Below are 19,786 nucleotides of genomic sequence, written 5' to 3'. Positions count from 1 at the left end.
GTAAAGAAAGGGTATCGAATGTTCCAGCGGCATCACCTCACATCTAATGGCGATACACAGGCGCCATGGACTAAGCCAACCAACAAGTTAGCGAAAAAGGTCAATGCAAAAATGAAACCAAACCAACGGGGGAAAAAAAAAAAAAAAAAAAAAAAAGGGGGGGACATATGTACCTCAGCAAACTTCGGCTCCACAAACAGAGCGCTCGCCTCGGCAACCATCACAGGCTGCTGCTGCTGCTGCTGCTGCTCTGCCTTTCCGTCACTCTCACCCGCACCATGCAAGGGCAAGGAAGTCATGGTCATGGTCCCCTCCACCCAAGCCTTGCGCCCCTCCACCTTGACCGTGGCAGCCCGCAACACATACACGCGATCCGGGAGCGCAGGTTTCCTGAAATTGACGTTGAGATTCGCAGTCATGCCGGAGCCCGTGCGAAAGGACTGCGACGCGCAGTACGCGAAGACCTCGTCGAAGAGAACCGAGAGAAGCCCGCCGTGGACGAAACCGGGGTGGCCGCACATCTGACTTCCAATGGGGAAGAAAGCGATGATTTGGCATTGGGGGGGTTCAGCGGTTGCGGTTGCGGTTGCGGTTGCGGCTGCGGCAGTGTTCTGTGATTGCGGATGTCCCGTCAAGGAGGAGGAGGAGGAGGAGGAGGAGGGCCGCGACTGTGACATGAACATATACGAGGCGCTGGCCAGTTTACCCTGTCCGGCTAGGGAGCCGCCCACGAAATGCGAGCTGCGTAGGTTGCTGGGCATTGCGAGGTGCGGGCGAGTTTCTTTGAAGGTGGGGTCTTGCCGCAGGGATTTGATGAGAGGGAGGGTCGAGAGCATGTCGTCGATCTCGGGTGGGAAGGATGTTGTTGCTTGTGTTTGGGCGGAGCGGATGCATGTTTGGCTTGATGGCGCTGGAATGGTGGTTGCGGCTGGTGGTTGTGCTGTTGGTTGTTGTCTTTGCAGAAGGCGAGACAGCGTCCTGGACATTTTGGTTGAGAACATGGTGAGTATGCTTTTGGGATTGTAGAGAGAGGTAAGAGGTTCCTTGTATATAGTCCTGATACTCTATGTAGAGCACCCGGGTGTCTAGTAAGTGGAGGGGAAGGGGAGTATTTAACAGCAAGAAAACGGGTTCTCCAAGTCACAATAAACTATTAGCGACACATAATCAAGGAAAGGGGAGAAACGAGAAGAAAAAAAAAAAAAAAAAAAGGAAAGGAAAGAAAAGAAAACCGGGGCCAAGTGGAGTATCGGATCCACGATCAACTCCGACACGGAGAAGAATTTAAGAACCAAGTCATTTAGATAGATTAGATCGATAAACATGTGTCGATAAGGCAGGGGAATTCTAATGCCAGTCCTACAGCCACTTGGGAAAACCGCACGAGTTTGTCTAGCATAGTTATATGCAACAGGGTTCTTTTGTCTATATCTGTAAAGGTAATATTATATGTCCAGAGCCGCCACTTCTTTGAACTATTCTCACCGTGGCAATAGAAATTAAAAAATCGGCAAGGTCCCGAAAATGTTGAGGCTCGGCATGCCGAAGTGGGCCGGGTAAGGCTTGACCCATCATTACGGAGTACTAACTATCGGTTAAAATCCCGACTGTCGATCATTCTTAATCCCGCTCGTAAAGAGCTACAAAAAAAGCTTGTCGATTCTCGTTCATTGTCTGCGAGGGATGACCCTTGAGCGTGCTCGAGTGTTCTACCGTAAACTGACTAAACTGAATAAACTCGATGTCGGCTTGGTTGAAATTAGTCAGTAGAATGGTCTGGGTATGAGGAACTGGTATCTACATAACCACATAAATTAAATGTCAACTTTATTATGTTTGGCCCACATTAACATAATACTCCGTATTCAACCTTTTCCTGGGTGAAATTTATTTTCAATACCGGGAAATACAAAACAAAGTCTAGGGGCGTAGACGCTCCGCAGCTCCACCATTCTAGGGAACAAAATTTCTGCTTCTGATTACACGGTTTAGAGCGAACAAATGGTGGGAATTGCTGGAGATGTGGATTTATGGTTGAATGCTCAGAAAGTATAGCCTGAATAGCCTCTCATCAGGCGCATGAGACACCGCGACCTGATGTCCATGCTCTAGATACTACTACTTCCTGCAAGGGGATCGTCACAAACATCCTACATGGAATCCAATTAAATTTACGAGATAATCGCCGAACCAAATCGAGAAAGTGGACAGATCGACCCAGTAAGAAGCCATACCTGTTACCAAAAAAAAAAAAAGGCCTAGTGGTATCTTTATATTAACAAATATCTAAAACCCTAATGGATCAACCTGGCCCAGGAAGGAGTTATTTCCCTCTCCACGTAGAAGGGCCTCGATGTCAACACGGCCGGCGGTTAAATAACGCTCACTAACGCCAATATTCACTCGTTGGGATATCAGCTGCTTCAGCTCAGCACGCATCCCCGCTAGCTCCGACTTCGAAACGCTGCTAGCCTGTCGCTCGCGTTCTTGTCGGCCCTTGCCGCGGCCTCTACCTCGCCCCTGGGCCTCGTCGAATTCCTCGCTGTCATAGTCAACGCCAAGGTCCTCTGCAGCGTTCCGAAGCCAATTGTCCTCGGCAGAAATCTTTTCCTTGGCGATGCCAGAGTCCGTAATGCGCGCTGCAAGAGTCACTCGAGGTTTAACCCTAGAGACAACTCGACGATCCAGTTCCAGAGACTCAAGGGGCAGCCGTTTGCCGTTAGCCATATGGGCATGCACCTTGGCGGCAAGGCGCACAACCCCGACCATCTCTTCAGGGGCACAAATGATAACACTCTTACCGGATGCCCCGGCACGAGCAGTACGGCCGGAACGGTGAACATATGTGTCAGCGGTGCGTGGGGCATGGTAATGAATAACAAAGTCAATCCCCTTAATGTCGAGACCACGGGCGGCCACATCAGTCGCAACGAGGATAGTACCTGGGTCCGAAGACGGAGAAGAAAACCGCTCAACGGATCGTAGGCGCGCCTTTTGGGCCATAGATGAATGAAGGGCGAGCGCTGGAAGTTGAAGGTTTTGGAGGAATTGAGTGAGTCGTCGGACAGCAGAGATAGAGTTTGTAAAGACCAGTGTCCGGTGTTTAGGATGATAGAGAAGTAGCGTGTACAGGAAGAGGTCCTATATTCATCGTTAGTGGCACTTCAGCAGCAGTAGGGACAGAGTATGTAAATGACCTTTTCCATTGCGGCGCACTCAACAATACCCTCCTTCAGCCCCTCAGCCATCTGCGAAACGGGGTTGACGTCAATGAACTTCGGCTTTTCCTCCCTGAAATTCAGCTTCTGAAGAAGATACTCCATGGACTCCTTCTTGTTCATTATATCTCCACCCGTCCAACGTCCTTTACCGGCTAGCTTCTGCTGCAGGTCCCGGTGGAAGGTAGCCGAGAAAACGAGAGTTTGTCTCTCTGAGCTTGGGTTAGCCTTTTCACCTTCTGATGATTGATCTTCCCCTTCTAGAGGCTCCCCATCCTCCACCCGATCCAAAGCGCCCAAAATTTCCTCAACTTCCTTAAAGTGGCCCTCACTCAGGAGCCTATCTGCCTCATCAACAACCAGGAACTTGATGCCTTGCATCCTGCGAATCAAGCCTTTCCCGGAGCTCAGGACCTCCCATACTCGACCGGGGGTACCGATGACGATATCAGCATTCGCTAGCAGTCGCTGCTGCTTCTGAACCGAAAGGCCACCAGTCAAGAGTGCAAGGCGAGCATTAGCGCCTGGAGCTTGTGAGATCAGATCTCCAATATGCTTCATCAGCTGATGCGCCAGTTCCCTAGTCGGCGATAGAATCAATGCGATTGGGATCTTTTCCTTTTTCTTCGACTCGTCTTTGTCCTCCTTTCGCTCCAGTCCTAGGTAGTGCTCCAAGATGGGTATGCCAAAGGCCAAGGTCTTTCCCGATCCTGTCGAGGCCTTGCCCACAACGTCATGGCCATCTAGAATGGGAGGTATACAGGCGGTTTGGACTGCAGTAGGGGAGGTGAATTTCATCTTCGAAAGACCGGTGAGAATGTCCGGAGAAAGACCAAGTGACTCCCATGCAGAGATATCAACGCCGTCATCTTCTTCCTCGTCCTCAAGGGCAGCAAATGAAAGCCCCGACTGAATGTTTCGGTCCTGAGAATTGCCAGCTTTCTTTTCCTTGGGTTCCCTCTGTTTCTTCTTGACATCCTTCTTCATACTCTGCTCTTTATTTTCCTTTCTGTCGACCTTCGCTTCTTTCGACTCCTTCTGCGTGGTTGATGTATCGTCCTTTTCCGCGGCCTCGCCATCGCTGAAACCACTCCATTCGTCGGTAAAATCGGTGGTCCCCGTCTGAGGAGGGGTCTTCTTCAAGATAGACTTCCCTGGCTTTCCAGCGGCGGCCTAGGTTTCGTCGGTTAGGGAAATGGGTACAAAGCACACACCTAGCCACACCTTCTTACCTTGAAGCGAATTTCTCCCTTTCCCTGTGGCTTGACAATATCCACTCCATCTATCTCCTCCAGGCCGAAAAATCCCCCAAAATCATCAAGTCGGTCCGGCAGCGCTACCTCCTTCCAGTTGAGGTCTTCCATTCCGACAATCTCCTCTGGAGCGTTCTGTTTGTCAGCAGCATTGCTACTGGTTTCAGCCCTCTTTCTCTTCCTAGACTGTAGTCGAGGGCCATTATGGTCCCTTTGCCTTTTCTGGCCCATAATTAACGAAAAACGACGTGCAAATCAGAGAAAAATGAACTGTCGCAGGATGTTGCTCTGCTGGAGGATCTCTTTTTTTTTAGAGGAAGAAAAAATATCGGCAGAAAGTCCGCACCGCTTACCATTTTAGATGCAAATCTTATGGCAGATTGCAACAACAAAAGTTTCGTGTAACTGTCAGTATAGGACTGGCAGAAAAAACATAACTATGTCCAGTAAGCTATTAGGAGAAGATTTGACTTTCTACCAGTATAAAATTTAACTTAGCAACTTACTTAGTGTCACTAATATAGAGGTGCAAAGGGCAACAGCTGCTGACCGCCTGTCCGAGACTTGCGTCACATGATATGATTCTGCCACTCTTTATCGATAACATACTGTACCTTCTCCATTAATTGTTACTACTACTCCATACTCACCTCTTCTTCTCGCCTCCCATTCACTATACACTTATTTAGCCAACATGCTCTGTTATAATTCACTTCCAACAGGTATTTCAAAAAGTTGCCTAGCGCCACGTGATCCACAGTATTCAAGCAACCTTTCTTTTCTATATCAACAGAATTTGACGTCCATCATTATCGCAGTTTCTTCCTCCTTAGCTGCAAAGGACGTCGAATCGGCGGAGTCTCTCGACAGGACCGAGTCAGATATGGCGTCTCCAACCTCGCAGGTCGAGGCAGCGGGTGAGTGACTATTTGCGAACGATGTCTATCGTCAAATCAACTCTGATGCGTCTTACTCGAACCAGTTTATCATCGTATCAAACATATCCAACCCTCTGAAGGAGCTATTAGCTAGAGATCGAAACCCCCTCGAGGTTCCCTACAGACTGACACTCGCTCGTTATTAAAACTGGTCTTTCTGAATCAGAAGCACAAATACGAGCTGACGCATATTCGTGGCTCTCAAGGTTCAAGTCAACGTGATTATATTTCATTCGCAAGGTGGGCATCCGACGATCTCTGGCACATAATATCAGCAAGTACGTCGAGAGTCGACAGGACATGGGCTTTTCCCTCTGTGGCCCCATACATGCAAAGACCCCCCAAGCGCAGAGTCATCTTGAAACTCTACCACCTCAGACATACCACCCACAGAATCACACGTGGACTACAGGCAGATGTTGTAGAGTTTCAAGATGACTCTGCGCTCGGGGGATCTTTGGATGTGAAAGAGTATAACCATGTTGACTTTGTAATTAGAGACACCTCAACAGTGCTACGACCTCACTTAGCGGCCAAGCAGATTATTGTTACCTCGAAAAATGTTGAGGATGCTCCACTGGAGCTAGACTTCGAATCTGTTATGCGCCGCTCGCCCGCCCCTAACACGGAGGAAAGAAATATTACACTCACGGCTAAGGATCTTGCTGCGTGCTGTCGCCATGCCTTGTAATAGCTTGAGCATGTCATGTTCTCAAGAAATGCTAAGAATGCTCCACTGAGGGCCTTGCTATGTGCTGCCTCCCTGTCTTTCCGGGAGCCTGTGCATTATCACTACATGTGTGATTAAGAAATTGAATTCAAAGCTTGTGTTTGGACAGATATCCTGTCTTTTGAACCTTAAGTGCAATAAAGGATTTTGAAGTTGTTATTAATAAAGGAGAGCATCGTGATGGAAGTATATGATCACCAGCTACCATTTAGAAATGAATCAATTATATAAAGCCTAGTTGACGAATGATTTCTGGCGATACCTATTTCTGAAGTTTTGATTGTTGCAGATTTGTCCTAAGGGTCTACCGTATATCTTATCGTGGCCGTTTGGAGCCCCACGCTGCAAAGAATTCCAAAACTCCCCCTCCTCCATTGACGCATTACATTTTCGCACAGACAACCATGGGGAAATCCTCAAAAGATAAGCGTGATGCCTACTACCGACTCGCCAAGGAACAGAATTGGCGTGCGCGATCCGCCTTCAAGCTGATCCAGATCGACGAGCAATTCGATCTATTCGAACATGAGAACCCAGAGAAGGTGACTCGGGTCGTCGATCTCTGCGCCGCTCCAGGCAGCTGGAGTCAAGTTTTGAGCCGAGTCCTCATCAAGGGCGAGAGTTTTGGTCGAAGGGCGTGGGTCGAGAAGAAGCGCAAGGAGCAAGCAGCGTTGGCGCAACTGAACGCAGTCGGAGAAGCGGGCAAGAACAACGAGGATGCAGAGAAGAAATTAGAGGAGGACACCGATTCATCTGCATTGAAGCCACGCAAGAACGTCAAGATCGTTTCTATTGATCTTCAGCCCATGGCGCCCCTGCAGGGTATTACAACCCTGCAAGCCGACATCACCCACCCGTCTACCATCCCCCTCCTCCTTCGGGCATTGGACCCCGAAGCCTACGACTCTACAACCTCCTCTTCTCCCCATGCAGTCCGCCAGCCACACCCGGTGGATCTTGTTATATCCGACGGTGCCCCGGACGTGACTGGGTTGCACGATCTGGATATTTACATCCAATCCCAGCTTCTCTACTCTGCACTCAACCTAGCTCTGGGTGTTCTTCGACCCGGAGGCAAATTTGTCGCAAAAATCTTCCGTGACCGCGACGTGGATCTTCTATACGCTCAACTCCGAACAGTCTTCGAAAGGGTGAGTGTTGCAAAGCCCCGGAGCAGCCGTGCTAGTAGTCTGGAAGCCTTTGTAGTGTGCGAGGGGTTCATCCCCCCGGCTGTGCACGATGGTCTACTTGGCATGGATTCCTTAAAAAGCCCCCTGTTTGGCGGTGCTGCTATTCCTCCGCAGGTATCCGCGGACGGCAACGTTGCACTTGAAGTACCAGAAGAGGACTACGAAGTATCTACAGCGGTACAACCTGTGACTTTAACCGGCTCCATAAAGGACAACCAGACCCGCCAGCTACATGCAGAGTCAGGGAACGCATCCACGCCAGAACCCCTCTCCAACAAGCCTCAGAAATTCGCTGCTGAAAACAGGTGGATTCCGTCTTTTATTGCCTGTGGGGATCTCTCGGCCTGGGACTCCGACGCTTCTTACTCTCTTCCTCCTGACCATGTTAGCTTGGACCCTGTTCAACCACCCATGGCTCCACCGTACCGGCGAGCTCTTGAGTTGAGGAAAGAAAAAGGAGGCGCCTACGGCAAGACTAAGATGGGGACTATGGGACGTGCATGAGACATGTTGGCGGTTGAGTTCACAAATACTTGAAATAATAATTAGACTTATCACCCTTTTTTCTTTTTTTCTTTCGAGGGTCTATTATTCAATTTCTCATATGAAGAAGAGGTTCTAAGATTTTACATTTTTAGAACGGTTACAGGCGAGGCCTATGGAGTATGTATAACTATAGTGGATACCCATACAATTGAATCGTAAAAAAAAAAAAAAAATCATTTCATACCCTCTGGGCACATGTATCTAGTAAAAGACAGGCTGATCTAATGGTAAACCAAAACGACTCAAGAGCAGTATGTCTATCAACAACAAGCAGGTAGTAGGTAAGTGTAAGTCATGATATCAAAACGCGCTCAACCAACGTGGGGGGTAGGTAGACAAATCATCATTTTTTTATGCACCAAAGGGTGAGGGGAATAATAATGAAAAAAAAAAATGAAAATGAGTGGAGTATCCGAAAAAAATGAACCACTCACTCAAAACCATCAATTCGCAAGTTTATTTAGTACACTTCAAGGACGTATCTCTCCTCATCCTTCAGCTTCTCAATCTCCTTGCGGGTCTCCACTTTCTTGCCCTGGTTCTTGGCCTCAATGGCAATAGCCTCTTCAAGAACAGCAGTAACGTCGGGAACAGGCCAGGTGGGACCGCAGAGATAGAAGGCTCCCTCCTCACGGATGTAAGCCTGGACGATCTCAGGGATGGTCTCGCGCATGCGGTCCTGGATGTAGATCTTCTGGGGCTGGTCGCGGGAGAAGGCACGACCCAGGAGAGTGATGACGCCAGCTTCCTGGTAAGCCTCCCACTCCTCACCGTAGCAGTATTCCTCGCGTTGGTGACGGGATCCCATGTAAAGCAAGACGGCGCCGATTTCCTTGCCCTGGGCCTTCTCCAGAGCACGGTGCTGGACGAAGGCACGGAAGGGAGCAAGACCGGTTCCCAGACCGGCCATGATGATGGGCTGGGTGGACTTGGGGGGCAGCTTCATCACACTGGATTTGACGCTCACGGTAACGGGGCTGCCGGGCTGCAGGCCGCTGAGGTAGCGAGTTGCCAGACCCAGACGACTGCGGCCGCGAGGATCGACCCAGTTGACGACGACAATCATCAGGGCCACAGTGGTGGGGGTGACCTTCTGGCAAGAGGCGATCGAGTACTCGCGACGCTTCAGGGGGCCCACGATGCGGATCAGGTCATGGAAGTCGGGGTGAGCAGAGGGGTATTCGACCAGGATATCAGCAAAGGTGACAGTTTCGACCTCACCACGGCGCTTGAATTCCTCAGCACCCTCGGGACCGCCAAGGGTGAGCAGATCTTTCTTCTCCTTCTCGTCGGTGGCGAATTCGGCAAGAGCTTCGTAGAAGCGCTTGGGAGGGCGACCGAAAATATCAACGTTTTGGACCAGGGCCTGATACACAGTGCGGTTCTCGAGAACTGCAGCATCCTCACGGCTAGCCACTTCAACGACGTCGTCAGCGTTCAAGCCGTAGAATTCGATAAATTCGGCAACACCCTTAGGATCGTTCTCGCAGTGAACGCCCAGGGCCTCGCCGATATCGTACTTAAGACCAGAGTCACCCAAGTCGAACTCAATGTGGAAGATGTTACGGTCATAGGTGATGGGGGTAAGGCGTCTGTTTTCCTTGACGTGAACAGTGAAGCTCTTGGTGGCAAGGTCGGGGCGGAGGGCAGTCTTAGCACCGTAGGCTTCCTTGAAAACTAGGCCCTTTGCAGCAGTCTGCCAGTCCTTCAGATTGGTGGCAGGCTCAGCTTCTTCCTTGTTGAATGACACGAAGCTGTTGGGGGACAAGTCCTTCAGGAGCTGGGGAGCCTGGGCACCCTCTTCAGGGATCCTCCAGGACTCTGGGATTTCCGCCTGGCGGAGAAGGGTGTTCAGGTCTTTGCTGACGGTCTCGAGGGACTCTGCGTTTCCGGAGATCGAGGCAAGCTTCTTAATACCCACTGCTTCTAGAGAAGGAAGAGCCACGCGGAGGAAGGCAACCTGCAGGACAAGGGAGTCAAGAGAAGAGTCTCCAGTAGCGGCAGGATCGACGAGGTAAAGAGAGATGCCACGCTCGGCGACTGCCTGTTTGAAAGCAGCAGGCAGTTTCTTTTCCAGTTCATCATCCTTCACTCCGGGAACGTTCAAAATCAGCTTGCCGCCGTTCTTGACGGAAGCAGTGATATCAACCTCGCTCAATAATTTGACGTCACCAACATATGCGGTATCGGCGGCGGTAATTGAATAAGGAGCGTCCAGGATCTTGGAGCTCTTGCGAACATCAACGCGAACCACACCACCCTGAATAATATTATCGTAGGCAGTGCTAGTGGTGACGTTACCGGCGGAATCAGCTGCCAGAGCTTGGGAGAGGAGAGTGGCGGCATCACTGCAGACAGAGGTGTCGACATCCCAAAAGGTGTACTCCTGCACAATAGAGGGGTCCAACAGCTGGAGAGGCTCAGAGGCACTATCAGCCTGAACAATTGGCTTGTCACAGATGAGCTGGAATGAAGCGGCAATGCTGATCAGATCCCAGCGCTGAGACCGAGCATATTTGATGTCCACGCAAGATGGTGTCTGCTCACGATCAGTAGCAAATGCCAGAGCAGCGAGGACATCCTCGTAGAGGGTGGAGCGAACACCCTGCTCCTGCACAGCCTGCTCACTTGCAACCTGGCCAAGCACGCCGACGGTCTTGACAGACTTCGGTAGGACCTTGAGGAATTCTTCCTCGACAAAGGGACGGTAAACACGAACATTGATAACACCAACGCGAATACCATCCTTAGCTAGGGAGCGAGCAACCTGGGCAGTGAGAGAGGCCTCGACGGTGCCAAAGGCAACCAAAACAGAAGCAGGCTCAGCATGGCCACTGTATTCGAAGGCGCGATAGTCAGTGCCAAGTTCGCCGTTCAAGGACTGAATCAGCTCAAGCAGCTTGCCCTGGGTGTCGAGGTGGCGGCTGCGTTCGCCATCCAACGTCTTGCGCACAGACTCATATGCACGGTTAAGACCTGCCTGGTCAAGAACATCGATAACGCGGGTATTGTCGCGTCCAACGCGGACTCCGTCATAGATATGGATCGAGGGTAGGATAGTGGCAAGCAGGGTTGTGAGGAGAGCCATATGCTGGGATTCGTGAGCAGAGGCACTCGATACAAGGCCCAAACCCAGCTCTTCGGCGAGAGCGAGCGCGGAGACATAATCGGAGACCAGTCCGTCTTCGCCAGCATAGTCAACAGCGGCGACGTGTGCGGCAACGGGGCTCGCAACAGAGTAGAGAAGGGAGAGCTGCTCCAGGGCTGCGCGCATGTACGGCAGGGTTGCGGAGGAAGCGACGATACCCTGAGGAACGTGACGCTTCTTCAGGTCAAAATCCTGAGAGAAGAGGTATCCAAGAGCGATGTTTCCAGCGCCCTGGCGGGTTTCCATAGTCTGGACGCTAGGCGATTCGCCATTGGCATTTGTCTCCTTCTTCGAGGCCCAGTCACGGAGAGCAGCGTCTAGGTCGAAGGATTCTGGGGAATAGGAAAAGATCTTGTCACTCAGCACATAAGCGACCTGTTGGATGAGAGTCTGAGCGGTAACATAGGTCGGACCAGCAAGGGTCGACAGGGCGGGAGAAGAGGAGCCCATCGTGAAAAATTCCTGTGTAGACACCGGATTCAAAGACCAGTGACCTTAAGAAACAGGGGGGAAACACGCAAATCACAAACAATGAGGAGGTGAAAGAAGAGAAAAGAAAAGATCCAACACTCCGAGGAGGCGATTCCTCTCTCTATACTCCGAAAAAACCCCCCAGGGGATAATTCCCAAAGCGGTATAGTGGCAATCACGCAATTTCTTATCGATCAATCTGGAGCGGTAACTCCTGGCAGAAAAACTCCGTTTTCGGCAGTCCCCCGCATTAGTCATCATCTTCTCCAAATTCCGCCTCAGGCAGCCACGTGTCTTATTTGGGTTTAGTTTGCTATCCGCTGAATTTAACTCCTTTTGGGATCCAACGTCATCATCTTCCATTAGGTACATGCGCACTGCAGCCCCGCGTGAATAAAGATTTCAGATAGGGTTCCCTGTCAAAATGGCAAACGTTGCCCTGATTGGCTGCACAGGTATGGTGGTATGTGCTTCTTTTCCTTCTTCTTCTTCTTCTTCTTCTTCTTCTCCGAATCTGCCCCATGAAATCCAGTCTCGAAGTTGCTCCTTTGGCCCAAATACGCTCTATCTTGATATCGCTGGACCTCTTTTCTAATCGCTGAGTTGTTCCGACTCCTAGGGAAGCCATATTCTCGCCAGTCTTCTCGCCAGTCCTGCTGTGGCTCGAGTTGATACAATCTCCCGTCGCACTCCCCAAGTCGCAGCTACCGCGCCTCACACAAAGCTCACCACCTTTGTGTCAGGCGATACCGAAAAATGGGCTAGCCAGCTCTCTTCGCTGACTCCAGCCCCTTCTATCTTCATTTCGTCATTTGCAACTACCAGGGGAGCTGCAGGTGGCTTCGACAATCAATATAAGGTGGAGCATGGCTTGAACATCGAGATGGCCAAAGCAGCACGTGATGCAGGTACCAAGGTTTATGTTTTAATTTCATCCAGTGGAGCCAGCACAAGCTCAACCTTTGCATATACACGGATGAAGGGCGAAATCGAAGAAGACGTGAAGGCTCTCGGGTTTGAAAGAACCGTGATCTTACGTCCTGGGTTGATTGCAGGTCAGAGAGATGGGAGCCGTCCTGTGGAAGCTGCTTTTCGCTTCATTGCGGGTGCTATGGGCAAAGTGCACTCAGGGTTAAAAAATGGATGGGCCCAAGATGCGGATGTAATTGCTCAGGCTGCGGTCAATACCGGTATCAAGGCTTTTAACGACGAAGTCCCCGCTGGTAGTGAAAAGGTTTGGGTTCTGGCAGGCAGCGATATCATCAAGTACGGGCAAGAGTAGGGTATATTTATTATGGGCTAAAAGTCTGATCTGGAACCTGCCAGTATATTTCTGTGAAATATTTTGTTTTATCAGTCCCTCATTCACATGCTTTTTCTTTATTCTATTATCATTGTTCTTATCGCTGCACATTTAACCAATTTATATTTCATATAATAGGCGATCGTTCTACCTAAAGTAAAGTATCTAATTTTTAGGGGAGAAACCTGGATATCGAAGAGGCCTTAATCTTGTTCCACATAGCTGCTGTACGCTGATTCTGATATTGAACCGGGTAGTGGGGTAACTTTGGTTTTGCAAGTAATGAGAAATTGATGGATTCTGGACAATCTTGGTGGAATATGTTTCTAAATTGAAACCCTCGAGTCCCACGCGTTGTTTAAAACAGAGAAGCAAAACAAGCTGTGTATATAGGTCGGGATGATAATGACGTCATATCCCAAAGGGGAATAAAATATCACGTGTCTATCTGTACCCTGTTTGTTCATTTGGAAAGGGGACACACTCAGGTAGGTCCATCCATCCTCAAGACATTTTGGGTACTTGAAGGGCAAGATACTCAATATTAATTGCAAACTTACCTCACGCCAGCCATCAGAAGAACGGCTAGAGGGAGAGCAGGCCAGTTAAGCCATTGAAAGCTTAAAGAAGGCTGGACACGTCAAGAATATACAGATGCAGCCAAGAAGCAACAACATTTCGAGGGCAATGAATTTGAAGCTACAGCTGTTTGTTTCCTCGGAGTTAAATCTAATGAATGCCGTAGGGTGAAAGAGGGAAAGACATAAAGGGACAAAATCCGTGATTGCCCTCTATAGATTAACCTTGGTAAACTTAGGCCTGCCACGTCAATCCACTTATACGGACAAATTTCAGTTGGTTCAGACGTATACGCCATGCTGTGATATCACGCTGCTTCCACAGGTCGGTACCACAATATGGCACACTCCTAGAGTAAAGTTCCAGGTTTATACGAACTGTGTTCATGCAGCACTCCACGCGAAGGAGAGTCATCGACGAGATCAGGCACAAAGGGGGGTGTAGGATGCCACCATACAGCGAGGTATGATGATCTCAATTGCAAGAATGTTTTCATACCGTTGTGTGAATCAAAGAGGGTCAAGGATCAGCTGCATCACGGCCCATCTAGGTGGATCAGTTGGTCACAGAAGACCTAAAAAATGGATATTCGAGGTTGCAGACTCTGAATGCGAGGTGCATACAACAAGACGCCTGCAGCTGTCAACTTGCAGATGCAAGGATCCGCCCCCAAAATCTCCTCTGCGCTAGTCAGCGGGCCCAGCGTCTAGGATGATTAGAGTCTAGCAATACGATTGACAGGGTTCTTGGTTAGGTGCATATACCTACTAGCAGTATCAAGCACGCTATTGGATACGAACTGCTGCGAATTTTTAGCATGCTTCAGTGGAAGAGCCAATCCAAATTCACAACCAATACATACCATCAAAGGCACTCTTACCTTAACATTCCAAAGTCAAACAGACATTTTCCATTTGTTACCTATAAAAAGAGGGTATGCGGAAATCCGCAGAAGGCTCACCTGCTTAAAAATCACGGGATTAAAGCATCCCGGTGTAGTGGAGTGTATATGTGGGTCACAGAATCCAAATTCAACGTCGTCAAAAGCCGTATTCGACAGTTCTGGAGTAGCCTAGGGAGAAATCTAAAGACTGTACAGGGTAATTGTTATCTATTTTTCATTTTCCGACGTGTAAACAAAGTCACGGCTCATTGGATAGGCTGTTTCCGATGCTGTTCAGTATGATCCTTGCTGTCGAAAGTATAATCGCCACAGCCAGACATAGGCTAATTACAGCCCGATGTAAGACAACTCGAGAGTCTGAAGGAGGAGTGGCAAAACCGGTATGGATCAACTCCAGAATGGGCATACAGTTGGCCCTCAAAGTTCCTTCCTCGTCTCCCAACTTTGAGTCCGGGCACAGCGGCCGCTGAGTTGGCAATTAGCCTCCTACCACGACTCTACTCCTCGACTATTCACTGCCCAGACAGGCAAATGAGATAGTCCGACGATCCTGCGCCATGAAAAGAATCAACGGCGAGTGAAATAATTCCGTGGAATCACACCTTAGCGTGCCCGGTCAAGCGGGGACCAAGAGCATTGCGTAGTTGTTCAACCAATGCCAAGAAAGGCACCCCAAAGCAGCCTCATCCTCTCATTTCCGTAAGCCCTGGGTTGCCATTTTTTCTTCCTCTAAATATCCCATCAGCATGAAACCGGAATTTCGAGGCATTGGACCAGACGAAAGACGCCACGTCAGAGAGTCTCCGGGTCCTAGTGCAGCTGCATGGGTTCGAAGTAGGTCTACCGTACTACCGTCTGTATCTGCCATGGCCGATGCATAGAGCGAATATCCTATCATTTTGACCGAAGAAAGGGGAAAAAAATGAAGCTGAACCCTGCACCTGAGCGAGGATGAATGCGGGATTTCTTGTCTGCAGATGTAAGAGATCAGCTGAATTGGCTCGTCTGTTAATGAAATACTGAGCTCATCATACCAATTTGAGGAATGGTGAGTCCCCGAGAGCGACAACAAGGAGGCAACAGATACCAATCGACGGTTTCTAGTGACGCGTCTTTGCCACGAAAGGTAGACATATTTGGGCAACGATGTCCAGACGGGACCATGCGGAGGACGTGAGACAGCCATTAGCACAAGAAACTGAGATACCCATGTCCAAGTGTGTTGAAAAGCCGGACGCCTATGGGACAAAATTTAGGGCATTGGAAAAATAAAATTAAATTAAACAATCAATGGCCCTGCGAGCGTATAACTAGATACCAGTACCCACTTTCATTGGGGTACGAGAAGTTGCAATGGGGGCAAGAAGGCTCTGGTTTGCCCTCGGTCAAAAAGCCCGTATCAAACCCAACGACTTAGAGTCAAATCTATGCGAACTAATTGGCTGTGAGTGAACATTCAGATAAATATGTAGGGTGGTGAGGTACCTGAAAAAAAGGAGCTAGGGTAGAGAGATACCGATCACGCTGATGCTGAATGAAATAAACCAGTGTCTAGTTTTTTTTTTTTTTTTTTTTAATTCTGATTCCTTTACTCCTCTTTTTGTTCTCATCTCATTTTCTTGCTTTTTCTTTTTTCTTTTTTTTTTGCTTCTCCGCTCAGTTGATTGCCATTTTTGCTATTTTGCTTTGATTTTTCGTTTCCAATGGGATGCTAGGTCAACTTTGAGCCGGGGGTAAAGAAGGCTCCAATGTAAGACAGCATGACAGCTGGCGCAAAGTAATAGCAACCTAATCATGCAGGAGCTTTGATTCAGCAAGTGTAAAGAGCGTCAGGTTCTCGAAAATCGGCTTCGTACGGAATGCAGACGCATAGGCGAAACGGGGATGATCAATGGCAAAACGAAGGCTCCAGTGCCAATCCTCTTTAGCAAAACGAGGCACATTGACTCGAAATGAGGGATTTTCGAAGGTTCAAGCTAGTTGAGAAGAAACAATGCTGCCACGACAGCAGAATTCATGCATTTGTGAAGCGTCCGCTGATTACGATTGACCCGGAAAGGAATGTTGTGGATATTTCGTGTCTCCACTAGGCTGCTGTGAGAAACACTCAACGGATGTGATGTGAGTGTGATGATAGAATGCCGTAGACGATAAGGTGTCGCACACTGAGGGGCTTGATCGACGGCGAATGGTTAGGGAGTGTAAAGCTATAGATCATGACATGAGAGTTTCTCGCAAGACATAAATAGGACCACTCGTTCCCAAAGTTAGGTGAGATTTGGATCATTCACTGTTTCAGCTCCGAATTATTCAAAAGATATAACAAGTGATTAAGGCTTGTTTCTTGATATAAGTTGTTTCAACTTTAAACTTGCCTTCAACTGTCCCTAGTCATTGTGCAAGCTTAGCCTATCATATTTTTTGGGCGGTAGGAGAACCTAAGTCGGCCAATAAGAAGAGAGATCGAGGTGAAACGACGAACTGTACAAATAAGTAGGTTTTATTGTCACCCCGGACGGAGCATTGCTAATGGATCTGGTAGGAATGTGCTTTTACAACCAGAAGAGATTCGCGTGTGGAGACTGGAGTTGGACGAGTTTTGCCCACCGGTGTAATTACGAGTATCGCACGGGTGAGACATGCGGTATGAGGCTCGTAAACACAACTGAATTCGAGACAACCCAATGTCGCCTCTGTGAGAAGATTGATACCAAGTTCCGTCGCCGAAGCGCTGAGATGGAGCGTTTGACTCGATGGAAACGTGAAGGAGGCACCCTCGTGGCCTCAATGGACAGATCCCAGAAACTCATAACGGAGCTTGAAAAAGAAATTCGCCAGCTGCAACGAGAGCGGGATGACAAAAGGAAGGCACTATCATGAGTGTTCAAAGGGTTGGTCAATCGGCGATAAAGGAGCTTCACTTAATCTCGGGTTAATTCTTAATTCTTGCTTTTTTTCTTGGTTTCCCTGATTCCCTCGTTTGCAATGTTCTTTTTTTCAACCTTGGATTTCATTTTTGCTCCTGTTCGTCCACTTTTGTCTCCAGCAATGTACCGCATTAGTCCCTGGCTCGTGACCTGTATGATCACATCAGACCAGTTTCAAGATGAACAAAATCAATGCTGGTTGGAGGAAAAGTCTGAATTGAGGTCAGCGGTTTGTCTGAATAGTCCAATGGATTCGTTTGCTTTCGAAAAATTGGCAAGATTTTGTGACATTTTTGAGGCGAAGTGGAACTCCCTAAGCGCCTGCATTCCTGAAAGAGCGGTTTGGCCCCGTACAAGGATAGAGCCGCCTTCCAGCAATTCCAGAGCAGAAATCTAAGACGTAGAAGCGCCCTAGCGGGGAACGACTGGCGGGACTGCTCAGATTTGAATGACTTTGAGTCTTCTAGCCCAAGGAAGACTTGACATCAATGGCATGCCGGCAGGCAGAAAGGGTTTACTGGATTGTTGTCGTCGTTAAACCCCGCAGGCCAACAATTAGCGGCACGTGCCAAAACATGGTTAGTAAGCAGTTCTTCACAGGGTCTTTGTTTCTCACTGCATAACCACTCTCTGCATGCCATGTTGTTAGTGAGATCAATATGTAACTATGACTCGCAGCCCTGAAGAAAGTTTAAAGGAAGAAGGGCAAGTCAGCAGAAGAAAGGGTGCCCAAGCTGCATACCCGCTTTCCTTGACTTCGTGAACTTAACCCTACCCGCTCGGTACGGCAATGTGTGGGTGGTCAACATCCCCAGGAGAAGTGTTGAGAATCTGAGGGCCGCTCCCTGTATCGAAAAGAGAAGCGTCCGTTTCGGATCGGGCCGTGGAAACCAGAGCATCTCGGCTAGAGGGCCTTTTGGCCGTAAAACAAAAACATTACGGCAGACATTCGTTGTTCTCCTATGAAGGGGGTGACAGGCCTTATATATACTTCGTTGTCGTCAATCATGTTGGTCACCGGGTACCTCTGGCCATTCAGAACATGTTTAGGCGGCTAAACCGCAAGAGCTACAGGGCATAAACTACGTGGACTATTGATATCTACAGGCTCGAGCCATGTTTAATCAAACTGACTGGCAGGAATCAGGAGCAAACATGCGAATCAGATTGTTTGGTGCTCGATTTGATGTCGCCGCTTGCCACGTCACTCGTGGGCGACGTCGGTTGCGCTTCAGATGCAGATGTAGCAGAAGACATATACATTGTGAATGGCTTTGTTTCTCAGCAGGCCATAAAAAATTTCAAGGGTATACGTGTCTATGGCATGTAGGCTGGGAAGTATTCATTCTGGGCATGGGTATGTCATTGGTGACAAACACGGATTATCTAGATCAGGTAGCGTAAAGGGGCTGCTCTATCATTTTATGTCACCAGCCTCGGGCTCGTCATCAACCTTGGCTAACCCATGTTCTTTCAGCAGAGCATTGATTTCGTCCGCATTCCACAGATGGTGGTAGATTTTCCCTTCCTTTGTCTTTCCGACCGTTGCGAATTCGACTATCAGGAGTGAACGACCCAATTAGCAACTTTTCACTGCTAGCAAGTGGATCATAGTTGAGACACGATGATAGGTTCATGGGAACATCACTTACTCTTTTCACTGCTTAGCTTGGTGGAATCCATCGTCTTGCTTAGGACCTTGACAGCCATAGCGCAAGCCTCCTTCAAGTCACAGTCTTCCTTATAATCCTGCTTAAGTAGACTCTGGGCACTTGCGTTGTTTGCACCCACACTGGTTGCCTTCCAACCGCCATAGTTCCCACTGGGGTTGCTCTGATACAGTTGGAATTCGCGAAGAGGATCATACCCTGCGTAGATGAACGACACGCCGAACGGACGGAGACCACCATGTTGAGTATATCCTTGCTTCAGATCACACAGCCGGCGGACAAGTTGCTCGCATGGAATCTCTTCGTTGTAGGTCAGGAGGTAGCGTTGGGCGGCTTGTCGGGCATAATTGATGAGGATGTTTGCATCTGCGGTCATACCGGCAACCGCACAGATCATGTTGCTACCCCCAAGATTAGTTCCTATAAACAAAAAGTTTCATTCACGATGGCTTGTTAAGAATTGCGTACTCGTTCAGTGTGTAAAGCTTCTCAGCAGAAGTATCCTGCTCGAGGAGCTTGCTTGTCACCTTCTTCTCTGCGGCAAGGACAATGCCATCTTTTGCCAGAATTCCTAGAGCGGTACCAGCGTGTGAGATTGCCTCGAGTGCATACTCAACCTGGTAGAGTCGACCTTCGGGGGAGAAGATGGTAGTCTGTCAAGCACATCACTGGGTTAGTTGAAGCTGTCAGCCGGAGGGGGTGACGAAATGGGCATACCCTTGAATCGTAGCGTCGTGACATTTTGGAGATAATGCAAGAGTCGAAGAATATTAAGCAATTTGGATTTCACAACTTGAGACCGAAGGCGATTCAATAGAGAGGTGATGGGGGATAGAAAGGAATGAATGGGCTCGGAACAAGCTGCAGGATAGTTGGGGTGTGAGCTCTCTCTGAGCGACCAGGCAACTC

At 49.0% G+C, this 19,786-nt stretch overlaps 9 protein-coding genes across 9 annotated transcripts; 3 read left to right on the top strand and 6 right to left on the bottom strand.

The window, feature by feature from the left end:
• Positions 1 to 13: 13 nt before the first annotated feature.
• Positions 14 to 1,189, bottom strand: P175DRAFT_0469631 (PaaI family thioesterase). The gene is made up of 2 exons (XM_040895008.1): positions 174 to 1,189; positions 14 to 70 (listed from the first exon to the last, which is right to left on the bottom strand). The coding sequence occupies exons 1-2, from the start codon at positions 999 to 1,001 to the stop codon at positions 44 to 46; spliced, it is 855 nt and encodes a 284-aa protein (XP_040755431.1). The 5' UTR covers positions 1,002 to 1,189; the 3' UTR covers positions 14 to 43.
• A 1,067-nt stretch (positions 1,190 to 2,256) lies between these two features.
• Positions 2,257 to 4,742, bottom strand: mak5 (ATP-dependent RNA helicase MAK5). Its single transcript, XM_040899135.1, has 3 exons — positions 4,451 to 4,742; positions 3,198 to 4,391; positions 2,257 to 3,141 (listed from the first exon to the last, which is right to left on the bottom strand). The coding sequence occupies exons 1-3, from the start codon at positions 4,700 to 4,702 to the stop codon at positions 2,287 to 2,289; spliced, it is 2,301 nt and encodes a 766-aa protein (XP_040755430.1). The 5' UTR covers positions 4,703 to 4,742; the 3' UTR covers positions 2,257 to 2,286.
• Positions 4,743 to 6,531: 1,789 nt separating this feature from the next.
• On the top strand, positions 6,532 to 8,011 carry P175DRAFT_0497152 (tRNA methyltransferase TRM7). Its single transcript, XM_040896218.1, has one exon. It carries the CDS (start codon positions 6,544 to 6,546, stop codon positions 7,831 to 7,833), a length of 1,290 nt encoding a protein of 429 aa, XP_040755429.1. The 5' UTR covers positions 6,532 to 6,543; the 3' UTR covers positions 7,834 to 8,011.
• Positions 7,972 to 11,551, bottom strand: P175DRAFT_0497151 (sulfite reductase subunit alpha). The gene has a single exon (XM_040896217.1). The coding sequence runs from the start codon at positions 11,471 to 11,473 to the stop codon at positions 8,336 to 8,338; it is 3,138 nt and encodes a 1,045-aa protein (XP_040755428.1). The 5' UTR covers positions 11,474 to 11,551; the 3' UTR covers positions 7,972 to 8,335.
• A 320-nt stretch (positions 11,552 to 11,871) lies between these two features.
• Positions 11,872 to 12,767, top strand: P175DRAFT_0449085 (uncharacterized protein; the record flags this gene model as incomplete). The annotated part of the gene is made up of 2 exons (XM_040894434.1): positions 11,872 to 11,957; positions 12,114 to 12,767. Coding segments are annotated over exons 1-2 (693 nt in total), but the record flags the coding sequence as incomplete, so codon positions are not given.
• A 1,118-nt stretch (positions 12,768 to 13,885) lies between these two features.
• Positions 13,886 to 15,466, bottom strand: P175DRAFT_0527490 (uncharacterized protein; the record flags this gene model as incomplete). The annotated part of the gene is made up of 7 exons (XM_040899524.1): positions 13,886 to 13,922; positions 14,000 to 14,057; positions 14,109 to 14,178; positions 14,239 to 14,256; positions 14,338 to 14,448; positions 14,612 to 14,746; positions 15,215 to 15,466. The coding sequence occupies 7 exons, from the start codon at positions 15,464 to 15,466 to the stop codon at positions 13,886 to 13,888; spliced, it is 681 nt and encodes a 226-aa protein (XP_040755426.1).
• A 1,358-nt stretch (positions 15,467 to 16,824) lies between these two features.
• Positions 16,825 to 17,160, top strand: P175DRAFT_0505768 (uncharacterized protein; the record flags this gene model as incomplete). The annotated part of the gene is made up of 1 exon (XM_040898134.1): positions 16,825 to 17,160. One exon carries the CDS (start codon positions 16,825 to 16,827, stop codon positions 17,158 to 17,160), a length of 336 nt encoding a protein of 111 aa, XP_040755425.1.
• Positions 17,161 to 17,396: 236 nt separating this feature from the next.
• P175DRAFT_0527488 (uncharacterized protein) lies at positions 17,397 to 18,470 on the bottom strand (the record flags this gene model as incomplete). The annotated part of the gene is made up of 4 exons (XM_040899523.1): positions 17,397 to 17,575; positions 17,950 to 18,167; positions 18,233 to 18,261; positions 18,363 to 18,470. The coding sequence occupies 4 exons, from the start codon at positions 18,468 to 18,470 to the stop codon at positions 17,397 to 17,399; spliced, it is 534 nt and encodes a 177-aa protein (XP_040755424.1).
• On the bottom strand, positions 18,398 to 19,762 carry pre9 (proteasome core particle subunit alpha 3). The gene is made up of 4 exons (XM_040896216.1): positions 19,595 to 19,762; positions 19,346 to 19,530; positions 18,860 to 19,278; positions 18,398 to 18,764 (listed from the first exon to the last, which is right to left on the bottom strand). Exons 1-4 carry the CDS (start codon positions 19,616 to 19,618, stop codon positions 18,625 to 18,627), a joined length of 768 nt encoding a protein of 255 aa, XP_040755423.1. The 5' UTR covers positions 19,619 to 19,762; the 3' UTR covers positions 18,398 to 18,624.
• Positions 19,763 to 19,786: the final 24 nt, after the last annotated feature.

The sequence above is a fragment of the Aspergillus ochraceoroseus genome, assembly GCF_002846915.1.
Source record: "Aspergillus ochraceoroseus IBT 24754 chromosome Unknown P175scaffold_1, whole genome shotgun sequence".
NCBI lineage: Eukaryota > Fungi > Ascomycota > Eurotiomycetes > Eurotiales > Aspergillaceae > Aspergillus > Aspergillus ochraceoroseus.
Note: the sequence above shows the minus strand (reverse complement) of the source record. Positions and strands in the feature narration are given on the sequence as shown.

Bases quoted from the DNA above. Each gene is read 5' to 3' on its own strand.
- P175DRAFT_0469631 (XM_040895008.1), bottom strand. From the start codon at position 1,001: ATGTTCTCAACCAAAATGTCCAGGACGCTGTCTCGCCTTCTGCAAAGA. The intron at 71-173 runs GTACATATGTCC...TGGTTGGCTTAG, and splicing joins TGGAGCCGAAGTTTGCTGAG to TCCATGGCGCCTGTGTATCG.
- mak5 (XM_040899135.1), bottom strand. From the start codon at position 4,702: ATGGGCCAGAAAAGGCAAAGGGACCATAATGGCCCTCGACTACAGTCT. The intron at 4,392-4,450 runs GTAAGAAGGTGT...GACGAAACCTAG, and splicing joins AGGGAGAAATTCGCTTCAAG to GCCGCCGCTGGAAAGCCAGG. The intron at 3,142-3,197 runs GTCATTTACATA...CGATGAATATAG, and splicing joins AGTGCGCCGCAATGGAAAAG to GACCTCTTCCTGTACACGCT.
- P175DRAFT_0497152 (XM_040896218.1), top strand. From the start codon at position 6,544: ATGGGGAAATCCTCAAAAGATAAGCGTGATGCCTACTACCGACTCGCC.
- P175DRAFT_0497151 (XM_040896217.1), bottom strand. From the start codon at position 11,473: ATGGGCTCCTCTTCTCCCGCCCTGTCGACCCTTGCTGGTCCGACCTAT.
- pre9 (XM_040896216.1), bottom strand. From the start codon at position 19,618: ATGTCACGACGCTACGATTCAAGG. The intron at 19,279-19,345 runs GTACGCAATTCT...TCTTGGGGGTAG, and splicing joins AAGCTTTACACACTGAACGA to CAACATGATCTGTGCGGTTG. The intron at 18,765-18,859 runs GTAAGTGATGTT...CACTCCTGATAG, and splicing joins CAAGCTAAGCAGTGAAAAGA to TCGAATTCGCAACGGTCGGA.